At 45.0% G+C, this 18,170-nt stretch overlaps 1 protein-coding gene across 1 annotated transcript in view; it reads left to right on the forward strand.

Moving 5' to 3' along the window:
* The first annotated feature begins 15,740 nt into the window (after positions 1 to 15,740).
* WBP1L (WW domain binding protein 1 like) overlaps positions 15,741 to 18,170 on the forward strand; it is a 100,374-nt gene continuing 97,944 nt past the window's right edge. The window contains exon 1 of the mRNA XM_029610280.1: positions 15,741 to 15,887. Coding sequence (XP_029466140.1) covers positions 15,885 to 15,887 — 3 coding nt within the window. The 5' untranslated portion in view covers positions 15,741 to 15,884. The remainder of the gene's footprint in view (positions 15,888 to 18,170) is intronic.

Raw genomic sequence — 18,170 nt, forward strand, 5'->3', positions numbered from 1 at the left:
CACCTGACGTCAGAGACCTTGGAGCCTGGCTAGACAACCATCTAAACCTAAAAAAGTTCGTAAACACTACCACAAAGGACTGCTTTTACAAACTGCAAGTCCTCAAAAAACTTAAACCCCTCCTTTACTTCTCCGACTTCAGGCTAGTACTGCAATCCATCATATTATCTAAACTCGACTATTGCAACTCCCTTCTGCTAGGTTTACCTATCAACACCATCAAACCATTACAGATGGTACAGAATTCCGCTGCTAGAATTCTCACAAGCTCTAACAAAAAAGATCATATCACCCCAATCCTTCGCAACCTACATTGGCTTCCTATTAAACACAGGATTCTCTATAAAGTACTCACAATCGTCCACAAAGCGATAAACAAACTAGCTCCTATTATATTAAGCTCTCAACTCCAACCGCACACATCTTCTAGACCTATTAGAAGCGCATACAAAGGAACACTGCATGCCCCACAAATAAAATCATCATTAAGCAAACGAGCACTATCTTCAGCAGGCCCCCTCCAGTGGAACTCGCTCCCCCCAGATCTAAGACTCGAACCCAGTCATCAAGAATTCAAAAAAAGACTGAAGACCTGGCTTTTCCAACAAGCCTTCCCAGACTCTTAGTTCTACTCAGACAGAAAAACATCCTAAATATGAGGTATCCCCAAATTATGGACACCGCACCAAGTCCTACTTTCAGGACCCTGCAACTGTACAACAATCTTTGAGTCCAAAAGCTCATCACATTGTATTGTATCTATCTTGCAGCGTTAATATGTCAACATTTCTACGTTAAATAGTTAAACTGTATTCATAATATTTATAATATTTATATTTATTTATTACTGTTAAACTATAATATTTATTTATTACTATGTTAAATTAACATACAGTTATATTGTTCCATCTGTTCTACGGTTTCATGTAAAGCCCCTCTCTCTGTGGGGCAGTTTATCGTTTTATGTAAACCGGAATGATTTGTAGTTCTTACAAGAATTTCGGTATATAAAAATTATAAATAAATAAATAAATAAATAAATAAATAGGGAAAAATAACCCATGCTATAATTACACAATGTTGGGTTCCATATTAGGTGCTACAACCCAAGAAAGAGATCTAGGTGTCATAGTGGATAGCACATTGAAATCGTCGGTACAGTGTTCTGCGGCAGTCAAAAAAGGAAACAGAATGTTGGGAATTATTAGAAAAGGAATGGTGAATAAAATGGAAAATGTCATAATGCCTCTGTATCGCTCCATGGTGAGACCGCACCTTGAATACTGTGTACAATTCTGGTCGCCGCATCTCAAAAAAGATATAATTGGGATGGAGAAGGTACAGAGAAGGGCTACCAAAATGATAAGGGGAATGGAACAGCTCCCCTATGAGGAAAGACTCAAGAGGTTAGGACTTTTCAGCTTGGAGAAGAGACGACTGAGGGGGGATATGATAGAGGTGTTTAAAATCATGAGCGGTCTAGAATGGGTAGATGTGAATCGGTTATTTACTCTTTCGGATAGTAGAAAGACTAGGGGGCACTCCATGAAGTTAGCATGGGGCACATTTAAAACTAATCAGAGAAAGTTCTTTTTTACTCAACGCACAATTAAACTCTGGAATTTGTTGCCAGAGGATGTGGTTAGTGCAGTTAGTATAGCTGTGTTTAAAAAAGGATTGGATAAGTTCTTGGAGGAGAAGTCCATTACCTGCTATTAAGTTCACTTAGAGAATAGCCACTGCCATTAGCAATGGTTACATGGAATAGACTTAGTTTTTGGGTACTTGCCAGGCTCTTATGGCCTGGATTGGCCACTGTTGGAAACAGGATGCTGGGCTTGATGGACCCTTGGTCTGACCCAGTATGGCATTTTCTTATGTCCTACGATTGTTAAGTGCCATCTTTGTAGCTCTCTGCCAGATTGCCTCTTTGTCTACGTCTATAGTATTTCACTGGCTCTTTCCAGTACCTTCTCAAGAGGTAATCCTATATTATCACCTTACGTACCCAGGCTTCTGATATCACTCCTGTCTCCAGCAAATAACTGAGTGATGGCAAAACCTAACTTCCCTTAATATCACAGGACAGGATTGGCAACATTATTGTGCAAAATGCCAAAAAAAAAAAAAAAGACGCACAATATCTCCCAAAAAACTGTTAGCATGCTAATAATCCCTGCCTCCTGACAAAATCCCCCAGGGGGAAATGTCACCCCAGTAAGTGTCTGCCTTCTCTGGCCACGCACCTGGCACACTGCTCCCTCTCTATTGCTAGCACCACATTTCTTAGTTTCCTTTTTATTGGGTTTTTTATTTTTTTGCAATACAATTACAAAGATAAAGCTTGCATGTAACAACAACAACAACATAAATTACCACAGCAAATATACAGAATTAATATAATTGGCATTAATCCAATACAATAAAAGAATAGCATTAAAAATTATAAACACACTTGTCCTGACATCAGAAACTATTTCTTCATGGATGAAGGGAATGATCTCCCAGTGGAAGCGATAGGGACAAAAGCAGTCCGGAAATCCAAGAAGAAAAAAACACCCAAGATAAGCACAGAGAAATGAAGAGAAGGTCGGAGATAAACTTGGGCCTATGGCATTGCAGATTAAACGGGCCCTGCCTTCCTCAGCTGCCGACTTTGTCTCCGTATCTCTGTTTCTTTGACAATCGGAATTAAGAAATGGGCAAACCTAAGGTTGAGAGGCTGCACTTTTCTTCTTCATTGGCTCATTTCACTTTCAAGCCAGCAGGCACTGGACCTTGACGAGCTGAAGCCGCCCTGCTGCTTTAGGGGCTAAGCGAGGCCCTGGACAAACGTCTCAGCATTCAGCAGACTGAGAAACATTAACAAGGATCAATACAGCCCGGGGCAGAGCAGAGCTCCTTCCCACCAGCGGCACATCCGTGCTGTATTCGCACTGTTCCAACCCGAGAGGCCGACCAGAGCTCGCACGGTTTTCAGCAGAACATTTTCTCCCATCTTCTTTTTGTGCCTGGGGCACAAAGATGCGATGCGCCCAAATGAATACAGGGGCTTTTTACTGCCTTTTAAAGAAAGCCGCAAGCAGCTAGAACTGCCGCCCCTCATGCTGCAGGGGATAAGGGATTTAATTACTCACTTTTCTAAACCCAGGCTCCCACCCCAGTGAAGGTTTACAAGCTACATTTGTTCCCCATGCAATGGAGGGCAAAGCGTGGAAGAAATGGGATTTGAACCCTGGCTTCCCTGGTCCTCAGCCTGCTCCTCTAATCGCTAGGCCACTCCTGCAGAACCTTAACGGGAAACAAAATCATTATTTCTGTTTTTGCAACTACTTTATCTTAGTTACTTGAACTCACAGAAAGCTTCCAAAATGTCTGTGCATTTTCAGTTTGAGGGGTTGGGCATAAGGATTGCACTGGGGGTTGTCATAATCTAATGTACTTTGAATTGTTTATATTTTATGGGCCTGATATTCAGCACTATCCAGGTATGTAACTTAACCAGATGTAAAACTTACCCGGCTAAGTTACAAGGGATATTCAGCGGCACGGCTTAGCCAGTGAATATCCGGCTACTAGACCAGCTCTATGGCTGGTCAGACTTATCTGATCAACTTAATTGGATAAGAGTGAATATTGCTACTTATCCAGTTAACTGAATAAGTAGCAGCGCCCTGATCCACCCACATTTGATGCGGCTAAGACATGACTTATCCGGCTATCTAGTGGCGTTTAAATAAACCGGATATTCAGCAGCCCACTAAATAGCCCACTACTTATTCGGCTATCAAACGCTGAATGCGCTTTAAATATCAGGCCTACATGTATAACATTGTTTATTTATTGTAATTTGTTAATTTTGCTGATGTAAGCCATTGTGAACAGCAGGCTACAAATGTGAAATAGACAAATAGGCAGACTGAAACAGAGGAAGGCTGTAGTTTCCAGGAAAGCAAAGCTTAACCATATACAGGATTAAACGAACGAGCTTGTCTGCTCGACTATGCAAACACAGCAGAGCACAAACAAAAAGAAAGGGACAAAGTCCAGGCAAGGCACAGAATTGAAAACATTCCACCTTCACAGCAATTTTTTTTTTTAAATTTTTATTGCTCAATTTTGCAACAGTACAAAAATCAAACCACATAACAATGCATTATCTAGTGTACAACAGAAAGCGCCATTATAAATGCTCTGAAAAATTATGAAATTAAAAGCATTATAAAACTTCAATAGTCTTGTGTCTTTACTGTGTTTCAATGCCTGATAACATTAGTAAACTCAATACATGTATAGAAATCAGTTTTCCCCCCTCCCTCCCTCCCTCCCCCCCTTTCAAATAATATGAAGGTGATATCAGACTGCTTCCGACAGGATCATGAAATACACATATGCATATATCAGACCACAGTATTCATGGACTCCTGAGTGAATTATATACTGGGAATTGATCAAGAGTATCAAAGACCTCCCTGCAGACCTTGTAGCCATCCGTTAAGCATTCAGGAGCTACCCAAACCCTCCTTCCAAACACAATATTTGCGCCAGGTAACCCGAAATCCTCTCAGATATTTCCGGAGATGGGCTGTAATTTCTGCTAACCGGTAGATTTGCTCCACTTTACTTTGCACCTCCGCTAAGGAAGGGGATTTCCATCTTCTCGCTAGAAGATAAAATTAGCCATGGCGTTAGACGGAGCCCTGTTGGGCTTTCCCTTATCCCCTGGGATAAGGGAAAGCCCAACAGGGCCTGCTGGGGGAGAATACAAATGGCGGTGTGATACAACTGGGTCATCCACATTTCCAACTCAATCCACAACGGCCGTAGCACTGCACAATCCCACCACATATGAAAAAAAGCTTCCAATTGTAGGACAGCCCCTCCAACACTGTTTGGAAATCAATGGGGACATGCGGTTTAATTGTTCTGGAGAGTAGTACCATCCCAGCACCATTTTCCACGAGTTTTCAATTATATGGGTGGCTTTGAGACCCCTACCAGTATTAGAAAAGATCTCCTCCCCTACGCTTTGAGACAAGGTTATATTCAAGTCCACTTCCCATGCCTTTACATAGTTGGGTTTCAGAAAGTTCTCTTTACCCAAGAATGCGTAGACATTCGAAAGTAGTTTAGATGTCTGTTGCGTAGTTAAGTATAAGAGCTCAAAATCAGATTTCCCCTGTGCGAAGTTCCCCTGAAGATGACTGGACTGTGCAAAGTGGCGGAGCTGTAGATACAAAAACAAGTCGGAGTACGCAAGATCATATTTCTGTTGTAGTTCAGGAAAACCTAACAAACCATGTAACCCCCAAATCTGACCCCAAAGTTGTATCCCCTTCCTAGCCCATCCCTGGAAGGCAGAGCTCTCAAACCCCGGTGTAAAGAAGGAGTCGGCATACAAATATGTGCTGTGGTGATATTCTTGAGCTCCCACTAACAAGGATTTCCTCGATTCCCATATCTGCAAGGGTAATAGCATAGAGGGCGGCAGGACTTCTCGGGGCTGTATAATCCAGAGAAAGCTAGACAATGGGACTGGATTTACCAGTTGTTGGCTAAACAATACCCAAGGTTTCTGTAGAGAACTCCTGTGCCATTCCACCAGCGTCTTAAATCTGGCCGCCAGATAATACCGCTCTAAATTGGGTACTCCCAGACCCCCCTGAGTTTTGGATTTATAAAGAACCTTGCGGGCAATTCTAGGTCGCCGGTCGGTCGGTCGGCTGCTCCCCCCCCCCCCCCATATATATAGAATAAGAGTCGCTTCTGCCAGGAAAGAAGATTCTGCTTAGAAATAGCAAGTAGAAGGGTTTGAAATAAGTAAAGAAATTTGGGTATCGTCATTTATACAGCAGCAATCCTCCCAAACCATGATATCCGATAACGATTCCACTCCTCGAGGTCTCTAGTAATACGGGCCCACAGTGCATCATAATTGAGTTTGATCAAGTCTTGAGTAGCACTAATGTAAACTCCTAAATATTTGATATGATTTTGGGCCCAGCGAAATCGAAATTTCTCCCGCAGGGACGTCTCCATATCGGGAGAAACATTCACATTAAGAATCTCCGATTTCTCCCAATGTATGCGAAATCCCAATACCTTGCCAAATGCCTCAAGTGTTTGGGATACTGGTGTGAGGGACTGCTCTGGATCAGTGACCAAAAGCAAAATATCGTCCGCAAAGAGCGATAATTTTGTAGAGAATGTGCCCACATGAACTCCATGGATCTCTGAATTTCTCCGAATTTGGTTTGCAAGTGGCTCAAGAAAAATAGCAAATAACAGAGGTGACAAAGGACACCCCTGCCTAGTGCCCCTCTGTACCTGAAAAGTAGGAGAGTATCCCCCATTAATCTTAATATACGCCAAGGGGTTATAAAGAGCTGATGAAGCCAGGAATGAAATTTTCCCCAAAGTTCAGTCGTTTTAATAAGGCAAATAAATGAGGCAAGTGAACCATATTGAAGGCTTTCTTGGCGTCGACCAAGAGAGCCACCGTTGGTATCTTATGTTGTTTAACCCACCAGATCATATCCAGGACTTTATGTACATTATCACTGGCCTGGCATCCCGGAATAAAGCCTGCCTGATCCGGGTGGATAATTTGGGCAAGAAACCCATTCAACCGATTAGCTAAAATTTTGGCAAGGATCTTCAAATCAATATTAATGAAGGAAATCGGTCTATATGACCCGCACACTGCAGGGTCCCTTTCAGGTTTAGCCAAGATCATAATGCCAGCTGTGTTGGCTAATGGGGAAAGCGACTGCCCTTCTTTTAATGACTTAAAGAATTTTATCATGATTAGGGCGAGAAGGGAAACGAATTGTTTATAAAATCGCCCCGTATATCCATCTAAGCCTGGCGATTTCCTGGGTTTTAGGTCTTTGATGGCCATTCGGATTTCAAATTCCAAAATATCCTTATTTAATATAAACTGCTGCGAGGGCTCAAGGGCTGTCAGATAGGAGTTCTCCAGGTATTCCTCTATGGCACTCTGAGAAATATGGCCATCGGCGGAGTAAAGCTCAGAGTAGAATTGTTGGAAGCGCTGTCTAATGGCCTTGTTATCGGATAACATGGTTCCCTCCTGACTTTTAATTTTGACAATAGCGGCCTGATCCTGTCTACGCTTTAGTCTTCGAGCCAGGAGTTTCCCAGCTTTGTTACCTCCCTCAAAATATTTTTGTTCTGTCCGTTCAAGCTGATAAGCGATAGCGGCCGCATCAAGAGAAGCTATCCTCATGCGGACAGCCTCAAGGGACACAAAAGAGCCCCTATGTGTCTGGTCCATTTTATGGACTCTCTCTAAAGCTTTAAGTTTAAGCACCAGGTGTGCACGTTCTTCCTCCCTTTGGCGTTTGACATACGAGGCACGCGCTATGAATTTACGCCTTAAGACCGCTTTTAAGCTTTCCCAAATAGTCACAGAATTCATCTCCCCAGTGTCATTGATGAATAAGTAATCCTGAATAGCTTGTTCCATTTGAGAAATAAAACCCAGGTCGTCGAGAAGGGAATCATTTAACTTCCAATATCTCACCCCCCGTCATAGTCCTGAAGCTGTAAGGTAAACCAAATGGGGGCGTGATTGGACCATAAAATGGCTTCTATATCCGCTTCCTTTACCCGAGGCAACAAGCTTCTGCTACCCAAAAACATATCAATCCTTGAATAGCTGCCATGTGGGGAAGAGTAGAACGTGTAATTCCTGGATTTTGGGAAACGCGTGCGCCAGATATCCAAAACACTCGTATCAGTCATCAGGCGTTTGAGTTCCCGTCTAGCCACCTTAGGATCAGAGCTAGCCCCTATGGAGGTGTCCCTTCCTGGATCAAGTGTTAGATTAAAGTCCCCTCCAATTATTAGAAATCCTTCTATCCTGGAGGGCAAAGTGTGGTTCATAGACCGAAAAAAGTCTGCTTTATGTGCATTAGGCCCATATAAAGAAATCAGTGAAAAGATTTCCCCCCCTAGTGAGATTTTCAACAACAACATTCTACCCATGGGATCTGTATAAAGATCCTTACATTCAAAGTGGATATCTTTATGCAGTAAGATTCCCACTCCCGAATATTTCGAAGAGGGAGTGGCGGCCGCCCAGTATTGATAAGGAAATTCGGGATGTTTCAGGAGGCCCAGGTAACGCTTCCTCAAGTGGGTTTCTTGGAGAAAGACCACGTCTGTCTGCATGTGGTCTAGTTCCTTAAAAAGTAAACGACGCTTACCCGGGCTATTGAACCCTTTAGTATTAAGAGAAAAAAATTTAAAAGTGCCCATCAAAGAAAACCCCCTCTCTCCCACATCCGCTACATACTGGGCCGCCACCCAGGATCAAACCTCTTTGCGTATCTGAAAAATTCACCATCATTTTAGCAAGCAAAATTCCCATCCCCTTCCCCCCCTCCATACCCAGAAGCACAAACCCTGTGCTCCAAAGAGACATGGAAGAAGTCTCTCCTCATGGCACCTGTAACGGGTGATAAAGTAAACATGAATGAACCGCCAGTTTTTCTGCTCTGCAGCAATAATAAACCACAGTACAGGTCCTGATCAAATACTCAGGCACTCCGGGGCTTCATTCTGGCTGCCATTCTCTGGGTTCCTCTGAAGCCTTCTCAGTCCCTTAGGGACCCGCTGCCAGCGAGGCTGATCGTTGATTGTAGTCGCAAGGTGGGCCAGATTAGGGCCTTCTCCCTTTGCAGCGAGAGGAACATCAATGTTAATGCCGGCCTCCTTCAGGATCATGATAGCTTCCAGCACCGTCTTGGCTCTGTGTGTAACTCCCTGTATCATAAAGGATAGGCCCCCTGAAAAAAGCCACCGGTACCGAATGTTGGCCTCTATAAGCTTGATGGTAACACACCGATAGACCTGGTGCCTTTTTAAGGTAGCAGAAGAGAGATCAGCAAAGATGGCTATGTCGGGGCCCTCCCAGAGCCATGTGCGCTGACGCCGGGATATATTGAAAAGCTTTTCTTTAAGAGCGAAAGAGTGAAAGCCCGCTACTATGTCTCTGGGTCTGTTGGCAATCCTAGGTCCCAATGTTCTATGCACCCTTTCAATGAGGATGGTGGGCATGGCAGCCTCTACTGAATTTTCCTCGGATTCCAGAAGGAAAGTAGACATTTTTTCAACTACAGCGAAGCAATCCCCAAAGTCCTCTGACTCAGGCACCCCCCTTATCCGGAGATTGCTTCTCCTGCTTCGATTTTCCATATCTTCCACCTTGTCAGCCAGTGCTTGACAGGTGGTTTGCACAGCCTGCATCTGGATCCATCCTTCCCCTTGGGTGTCCGCTTCATCTATGCGCCGGCCCAGGTCAGCTGTCTCTTCCCTCATTCCAGCTAGAAGGCTGCTGATCTCAGCCTTATAGGTTTTGATGTCCTGCCGTATCTCTGTGAACCAGCCTCGCAATTCTGTACGCAAAGGGAATTTGCTGGTGGGGGCTGTCGGGTCGGGTGCTCCCTCCTCATTCTCCGAGAGCGGGGCCTCCAGCGCCATTTTAGATTTTTCGCCGCCGGGATCGTCACTGCCCCGAGTGTAGAACTTGCGCAAATCGTTCACCTTGCACTTTGTTGCCATGCCCAGAGCTGCAGGACTCGATGAGTTTGCTGGAGCACCGGGTTTAGATGAAAACCACGCGGTTTGGCCCGCTTTAGCCCAAGGTGCGCGAGGAGCAGCAAATTCAGGCTGCTCACATGAGGGGCGACGTCACTTCCTCCTCCCTTCACAGCAACTTTAAATTAAGATGGAGGTTGCCAGTCCACAGCGCAGCTGCTCTCTTCATGGACTTCAGTTTGGCCACAGCCCTGTGGGCATATTACGTCCTGGTGTTCATGCACAATACCTGTAAAACTGCAGCATGTAACCTGTGATAGCCATCCTGCCAGGCACTTGGAAGGACATTCTCCCAATCAGGTTCATTCTCTCCCGTGTCGGGGTGAAAGGCAGAATCATACAGCTTCTTGGCATAATGTAGCTGTTCCGCGCTGGTACCTGGAGGCACTGTATCTGCCCTGTGTGTACAAAGAAATGTGATTTTTATGTATTTACTGAAAGCACTTCCCTTGTCGCCTGACCTCCCAGATTCATTCATGCTCGCCCTCACATTTAGACAGTGGGACGTGAAATGTTCCAGGCCCTATAACCTAGGAGGAAGGAAGATTCTGTTTCATTTGGTGTCGAATCGAGTCCCCAGATATTCCAGGGACTGAGAGGGCTGTAGACAGCTCTTGTTCGTGTTCACGACCCAACCTAGTCTCTGAAAGAGGGCCTGGACTCTGCTGGTCGCCTGAAGGCTCTCCTCTTGAGACTTCGCCTGGATCAGCCAATCATCCAGGTAAGGGTGTACCAGGATCCCTTCCTTTCTCAGGGTTGCTGCCACCATCACCATGATTTTGGAGAATGTCCTGGGGGCAGTTGCCAGGCTGAATGGTAGAGCCCTGAACTAGTAATGGCGACCCAGTACTGCGAATCGTAGGAAGCACTGACGTTCCTGGTGCACTGGAATGTGGAAGTAGGCCTCTGACAAGTCCAGGGAGATTAGGAACTGCTCCGGTTGAACTGCCATTATGACGGACCGGGTAGTTTCCATGTGGAAGTGCAAGATCCACAGACGGCAGTTGGCGCCCTTGAGATCCAGTATAGGACGGAAGGACCCTTCTTTCTTGGACACGATAAAATAGATGGAATAACGCACTGTATTTTGTTGCGGTGCCGGTACCGGGGTTATTGCTTTTAGACTGAGTAGTCTTCTCAGTGTGGCTTTCACTGCTCACCTCTTGAGGAGAGAGTGGCAGGGCGATACCATGAACTTGTCTGGAGGAATGCCGTGGAACTCCAATGAGTAACCTTCTCGAATAATGTTCAGTACCCATTTGTCTGACATGATCTCGACCCATCTTTGATAGAAGAGGGAGAGTCGACCCCCTGTTTCCTCTTCCTGTGGATGGGTCGGCCCATCCTCATTGTGTAGCTCGGGCTGAGCCTGTTCCCGGACCCGATCCTCTCCTGGATTGTCAGCCTCGAAAGGATTGGGTTCTCCCCGAAGGTTGAGATGCCTGAAATGATGGGCTTCTATATGGTCGGAAGCATTGTAAGCCTCTGCCCCTGGATCTCCTGAGGGAAGGGCACTGGGGCCTCTTTGCCCTGTCTTCCGGCAGTCGAGGTATTGACGACTTGCCTCATTTGCTGGCTAGTTTCTCTAGCTCGCTTCTGAATAGGAGAGAGTCTTTAAAAGGGCTTTCTCGTGAGGTTGGCCTTGGAAGTCGCATCAGATGACCAGTTCCGCAACCATAGCTGTCTTCTTGCTGCCACCTATCGAGGCTACACCTCTGGCTGAGGTACGTACTAGGTCTGAGCTAGCGTCCATCAGGAAGGCTGCAGCTGGTTCCATTGTTCCTCCGGCCTGTGTCCCGGAACTATCTGCCTCTCTCGAGAGGAGTAGGCAGGTGCGGGCTATCAACGCGCAGCAGGAAGTGAGCTGCAGTGTCATTGCTGTCGCATCGAAGGCGTGCTTAAGGATGGATTCTAATCGCCTGTCCTGCGCATCCTTCAATGCCACCCCTCCCTCAACGAGGTGGTTTTTCTCTTCGAGATGGCGTCCACTTTCGGGAAGCGGAAGCGTTCCTTGGTTGCGGGTTCTAGAGGATACAGGGTTTCCAATGCCCGACCTCCTTTAGTTTGCCTCTGGGGCTTCCCATTCTAGGTCGATCAGTTCCTGGATAGCTTTCATCAGAGGGAAGTGGCAGGAAGCCTTGCGGAGTGACACCAAGATAAGATTCTTCTTTGGTTCCGCGGCCGGGTCCGGACCCTGGATCCCCAAGGTTTTCATGGCCAGGGATACCAGGGTTGGCAATTTGTCCCTGTGGAAGAAGCGGAGCATGGTTCTGTATGGCTCCAGACCTGGAGGAATTTCTCCTTCCTCAGGGGTGTTACCATCGTCATCCATGGTATCTGGGTCCCCGTCCGGGACATTCCTGGAGAGGTGCGCCGTGTCCCGAGACCCCAGAGTTGGAAACAGGAGGATTAGAAGTTCCCGGCGTTGGTTGCGTCTGGGATACTGCCAGGGCTGATTGTGCCTGCACGAAGGCTTGAAGTCCCTGGAAGAATTCCAGCCATGAGAAGGACCCTGGGTCTGAGAAGGACCAGGGGGAGCCGGGGTAGGACATCTATTAAGAAACCTATAAGGAATAATAATTCTGTTACCTAATAGATACAAAGGCAAGTGTCCCTGGATGGAGAGATTTCTCAGTATACAAACACTTTTCCTAAAAAAGCAAAATCTCCACTAGCACCTCTCCCATCTCATAGCCTGGGCCTATTTCTAGTATTCACTTTGTCGTGATTTCGTATTATCCAATCATCTTTATCTGATTGTGGGCATGTTTGGAAAGGATCACAAATTTGTATGCTATTTCTATTTGTCTTTTTATATCCGTGCTGTGATGCCTATAAACAAAACTAAATCTTACATGCTAATGCAGTTTAATTCAAAACACTCAACCCCAAGCCACCTCACCACCCCCACACACTTCTCCTGGGCACGCGATTCTGTATTTAAATGAGGCGGTGCGCTAATAAGGAGGCGTCAGGGACAATAGCGCCTCATTAGCAATAGAGGTGGTTGTCAGCAGGTCTGACAACAGACGCTTAATTTTAACAGCGTTGGCTTTCGAACCCGCTGACAGCCACAGGTTAGGAAAACGGACACCGGTAAAACTGCCCGCCGGTCAGATTTTAGCAAAAAACTGACCGGCGGGCAGATTTTTTTTTACTTTTTGGTTCCATTGACTCGCTAGGATATTAAGTCGGAGGGTGTACAAAAAAGCAGTATTTTCTGCATTTCTGTACACTTTACCGGGTTCTCAGAAATTAACGCCTGCCCTTTCAGTATCCCAGGGACTAATAGCCTCATCAAAATGCATTTGCATGTGATGAGCGCTATTAGTTTTTTTTTTGGGGGGGGTGGAGGCCGCGCATTTTTGACACACTAAACCCCTTGCTGTATAAGGGGTAATAGACGCGCTTCGAAAAGGCGCGGCAAATTGCAGGTTAAACGGTGCGCTCGGCCGAGTGTGGTTTACTATATTGGCCTGAAAATGGGTGAACTGTTCTTGATAAGTCAAGCCCAAAATCTGCCTCTTCCAGAGCATTGCGCTTTTGCCGCACTTTTGCCAGTTATATGCAGCTTCCTTCTTTTATCTTTTTCTTTCACTCCTAGCAGCAGGAGCATGGGCACTTTACCTGCAGCTGTCCACTAGTACTTTGGCCCTGTTGAGTTCCTGTTCAGACACCACTACTGTCCGTGGATCTGTGATGTTCAAAAAGTGTTTCAGGCGCCCCACAAATGTGGTCTGATCCCATCGAGGGGTATCAATGTTAAATTTTGTTAAATCCACTGATGAGCTTGCCATTTTAATTCAGATCTGCACCTACAAAAAAAAAAAAAAGTGATATTTTGTTAAAATAGATTTCTGTGCTTTTTTTTTTTTATGTTGTCATTACATCAAGGCAGGTCAGTCTTCTAGTGTACCAATAGTATCTGAATGTAATCTGTTTTGATGTACACTGTGAAGTGCTGAAAAGTGGAATATAAAAATATAAATAAAAGTAAAATATAATTCCAGTTAGACTAAAAATAAGGAAAGGAGCCTGATTTCTCAATTATTTTGCTTACAAATACTAAATAAGAAGGGGGGGGGGGTGTCTTGAGAAATTAGGCCCAGTGTAGTTTTTGGATTATACAGAAAACAGAGATACAAGCTGCTCCAATTTTGGGGCTTGTGAAACTGTTGCAGACCATATATGCAGCAGTTGATTTATAACACCCCCCCCCCCCCAATGAAGCAGCAGCATGATGATGATGATGATGTAAGGCAAGTGAGTCATACAACAGAACTGCTTCCCCACTGGAGGGGGGGGTGTTGCAACATAATATATATATGTAAGTATGCTATAACAACTAGTCTACTGGCATTTCAAATTTTATAAATGTCTGTGCAATCTGGGGGGCCTGATTTACTAAGGCTTTTCTCCCATTCTGTGTGTATGGGAAAAATGTTCCCTAAATGAGGCTGAGTTTGAGTGTGTTCACCAGAAATCTCGGTGCTTGCAATCAGCCTGCATCTAAACCTATTCCATGTTTAGCAAATAAAATAATCTATAAAATGAAGGTTGCACATTAGAAGTACAAAAAAGTTCACGTGGACTAGACATGCCAGACATGACTGGAAAGATATTCTGAAATAATCAACTGACAAGTAAAGATAGTAATAGAAATGTTGACAGGGCGGGTTAGATATATAAATAAATAATGGAGCACCACACACCTTGCTACAGCCATAAACCATTCACGTACATTTACTTTAACAAATAAAAAGATCTTTTTTGCCACATTTATGGATGACAGTCCCCGCTTTCCCTATACACATAGAAACATAGAAATGATGGCAGAAGAAGACCAAACGGCCCATCCAGTCTGCCCAGCAAGCTATGTACTCCTCTTTTTTTTTTTCTTTTCTCTCTCTCTCCCATACTTGTTACGCCTGGCTTCCAGTACCCTCTAGTTCTATTTCCCCTCCATCAATGCAGAGAGCAGCGCCGGAACTGGATCCAAGTGAATATCCAGCTCAATTAGGGGTAGTAACCGCCGCAACAAGCAGGCCACAACCCTGCCCCTGTCCACCCAGACCATGCAATCCACATATAGATCCTCCCTTCCCCATTTCCCCTGCATTGAAGCAGAGAGCCACCCGTTGGACATGCATTGAAAGTAAAGTATCGGCCCAGCTACACTTCACTTCCCTGTGAATACAATTTTTTTTTCTTCCACATTACCTCTTGCAGTTGAAGCCCAGAGCCATGATGGAGTCTCATCAACCGTGTGTATGTACACTGAACAAGGGCACTATCTCCAGGTAGTAGCCCCCATTTCCACGAGCCACATTAACAATCAACAAATATTGAACAAGCCTAATAATTGGCAATACCTATAGCCTATGACCTCACCGGTAATTTTACATACTCTTACCCACCCCTGTTTTGTTTTGTTTTTTGGAGATGGCAGCTCTCCATCCTTCCGCTCCGTGAAGGTGGTATACCATTGTCATCCCGCTCCGTGAATGCCACTCCATCCTTCTGCTCCGTGAAGGTGGAACACTGGCCACTGGCATCCCGCTCCGTGAATGCCTCTGTGGCTACTGCGGCTCCGTGCAGTGCTCTGCCGCTTCCTGTAAAAGACATGTCTTTTACAGTTCAGCTGTTTGTTCTTTCTAGTGCATAAAACCAGTGAGAACTACAAACTGCTTTTACCCGATGAGGGCTATCAAGCTGGAGAAGTGGAACACGTTGCCCAAGCTACACCATGTGCACCGAATCACAGGGACCCTCAATTACATTATTTATAGCTAAACATCGATCTCTACATACAAGTAGTAATGCGCAAACGTAAAAAAAGTGCAGAGTGCGAGTGGCACTGTATCTGCAGCACGAATATACAATGCGATCTCCAGCCCCTCCACCACCACTACCCCCACATTACCCATTCAGCGCGCGGACCAGCCAACATATTCAACCAAGTGCTACCCTATAAGCCAATCAAGAGCGAGGTCGGATTCTGGGAACGTCACAATATTTCCCGGTTCAAAAAGATGTCTGGGAACGTGCGCGCTCTGGGCGGACGAATCAGAGCGTGCGCGTGCAGAACTATTCTCCGCCCACTTATCTAGCGTGGCTTTCAAAGGGAGGATGTGCGCATGCGTCTTCCTAATTTCAACATCTCTGGTGTCACTGCGCGTTACGACCTTACGCCGTGACGCCACGCGTTCTATAGGTTCTAGTGACGTAATTGCCCATGGTAGCGCGGAGTCGCGGAGAGGATGGTGAGTAGTGCGGTATTTTCCTTTCGGTTAACGCTGATCGGTACTTTCCGGTGGGCCCCGAAGCCTCTGCAAGGGTGGTAGGGCTTCCGGGTCTGGTGGGCTACAGTGCTCGGGGCGGAGCGTCCACGTCCAGTTTGGGGTTCTTCAGCTGGTTTGTGCGGTTCCGCAGCGGAGATGGCCGGTTGGTAGAACGTTTTGTTGATGGTGGTGATGGGAGATGGCTGGTGGTTAATCTTGATATTTGAGTGGCTGAGGCTCAGCCGAATCTTTTACAGGATGAGGGAGGAATAAATGTGAATATTGCAGTGATGGGGCGGAGAGATGCAAACATTTTGTAAACCCCCCCCCCCCTCCTCGGCGGCGGAAGCCCTCTCTAGCCTCCTGAAAAAGACAAATGTCTAAGGGCAGAGATGCAGCGGAGCGTTGTAGACCTGCTGGAATCTGAGATTCCATAAGCAAGTTCTGGAAATCAGATGTGAGAATATTAATTACACACTTCTCAGATTTCAAAGAATACGATATCCAGTCCAGCGCACTGCTTGCCTTGCCTTGCCAGTAGAAATAAAGATATCAAAAACACTTTGGAAGCTTTGCCCCATACATGAGTTTTCCGGTATAATTTACCATTATTTCATTTTCCATTGGAGACAGCTTTAGGTAATGATGTGTCTAGGAGATAATTCTGCTAGAGGGATTTTTCCAGAGCTTCCAGACTGAACTTGCATAGCCCTAAGCCTTATTCGTGCATGGACTTAATGGGAAGTGCTTCTTTGAATAGGCTTGTTATAGTATTTTGCATGATTCTGAAATTGAATCTTGGCCTGAATGTATCTTGCATAATTTTTTTTATATGTAGAAATCTTAAGCAAGTCATGGCAAATTCTTGATAAGTACACAGTCAAAATGTTGATTTAGCACAAGTATTATCACATGTTCATATGTATATTTCTATGGTACATAAGAGTGAAAGATAAGGGATTTGAGGGAATTAGAAGGAAACTAGCATGTGTTGCATTAGAACAATATATTGTATCTGTCAGTTCTTAAGTCACAGCTATTTCATATTGGCTTTTCTATCACGATTCTATACTCCATTTATTTCTTGTCTTCTCAGGACCACGTTTCCTAGTGACCTATCCATAGGCAGCAATAGGGCTGGTCTTGGGAGTAGTGAGGGTGACTGAAATCTATCAAAGGGTGATTGCTTAACTTTGTGCTTGTGTTTAAAATGTTTGTTCTGGGGCAGGCAGACATCCGAGTTTGCCATCCAGGCAGCTAAACTTTCTTTCCAATCAGTCCTCAAGACAAAGATTCTTTAAGTTTGAAATTATTTATTGTACAGGTAAAGTCTACTTACAATTGTTGCATCTCAAACGCAAGCCCCAAGGCAGGTTAGCAAGAGGGAGAATGAGGTCTCTTGTGTTGCAGGAGTTAGTTTATGGTAGAGGTAGGAAGCATGAAGGATATGAGGCTGATTTAGTCTTCAGAAGAAGGCAGTAAGAAAGAAGGTAAAAAAACCCGATCTTTTCACAGGGTTTAAGTGCTGCTGGCTCAGAAGCAAGCATGGGCAAGATTGAGCTCTTGTCAAGAGCTGCTAAAGGAAATACCTCCACAAGCTGGGGGCAGGGGGGCAAGGTCCAATGGCAGTGAGCCTAAGAGCACGAAGAACCCTTGAGCCTATAAGGCACCTAGGAAGACTCAAGTTAGATTCAAGCTCTTCCGATAGTGAGAGAAAGTGGAGGGAGGGAGGGAGCTTCTCTTAAGGGCAAAGGCTCACAGACTTTTATCATGGGTTACAAATAATGTTTCAGTATCAAGAATCCTCAGAAGGGAGGACTGCACCAAACACAGTTAAACTACAGTATATATAGATACAAACATGTACCCACTGCTGGGGACAGAACAGTGTTGTACTGGGAATTAGATGTCTGTCTTTTGGGGATTAACTGACTCTGCAAGTGAAAAGTTGCATAATAGATCACTGACTTGGAATGAACTATAGGATGATAGAATGCCTCACAAGTCTCATAGGTTGTAAGTTTTACTGAGCAGGAACTGTCAGTATATGAGATATTCAAAAGACATTTCGACAGATAACTTAAAATTATCCATCTAAATGGCAAGTTTTGTTATAGCCAGATAAGAGGCTGAATATAAGTCATTATCTGGCTAAAATCTAGCTGGATAAAAAAAAGATGTTGCATGGGTGTAACTGGGAGAAGCTACTTCTCTGGCTAACTTATCTGGCTAATGTATCAGGTTAACTTTAAACTTGCTAATGAG

Source organism: Rhinatrema bivittatum, chromosome 7 (assembly GCF_901001135.1).
Source record: "Rhinatrema bivittatum chromosome 7, aRhiBiv1.1, whole genome shotgun sequence".
NCBI classification, from domain to species: domain Eukaryota; kingdom Metazoa; phylum Chordata; class Amphibia; order Gymnophiona; family Rhinatrematidae; genus Rhinatrema; species Rhinatrema bivittatum.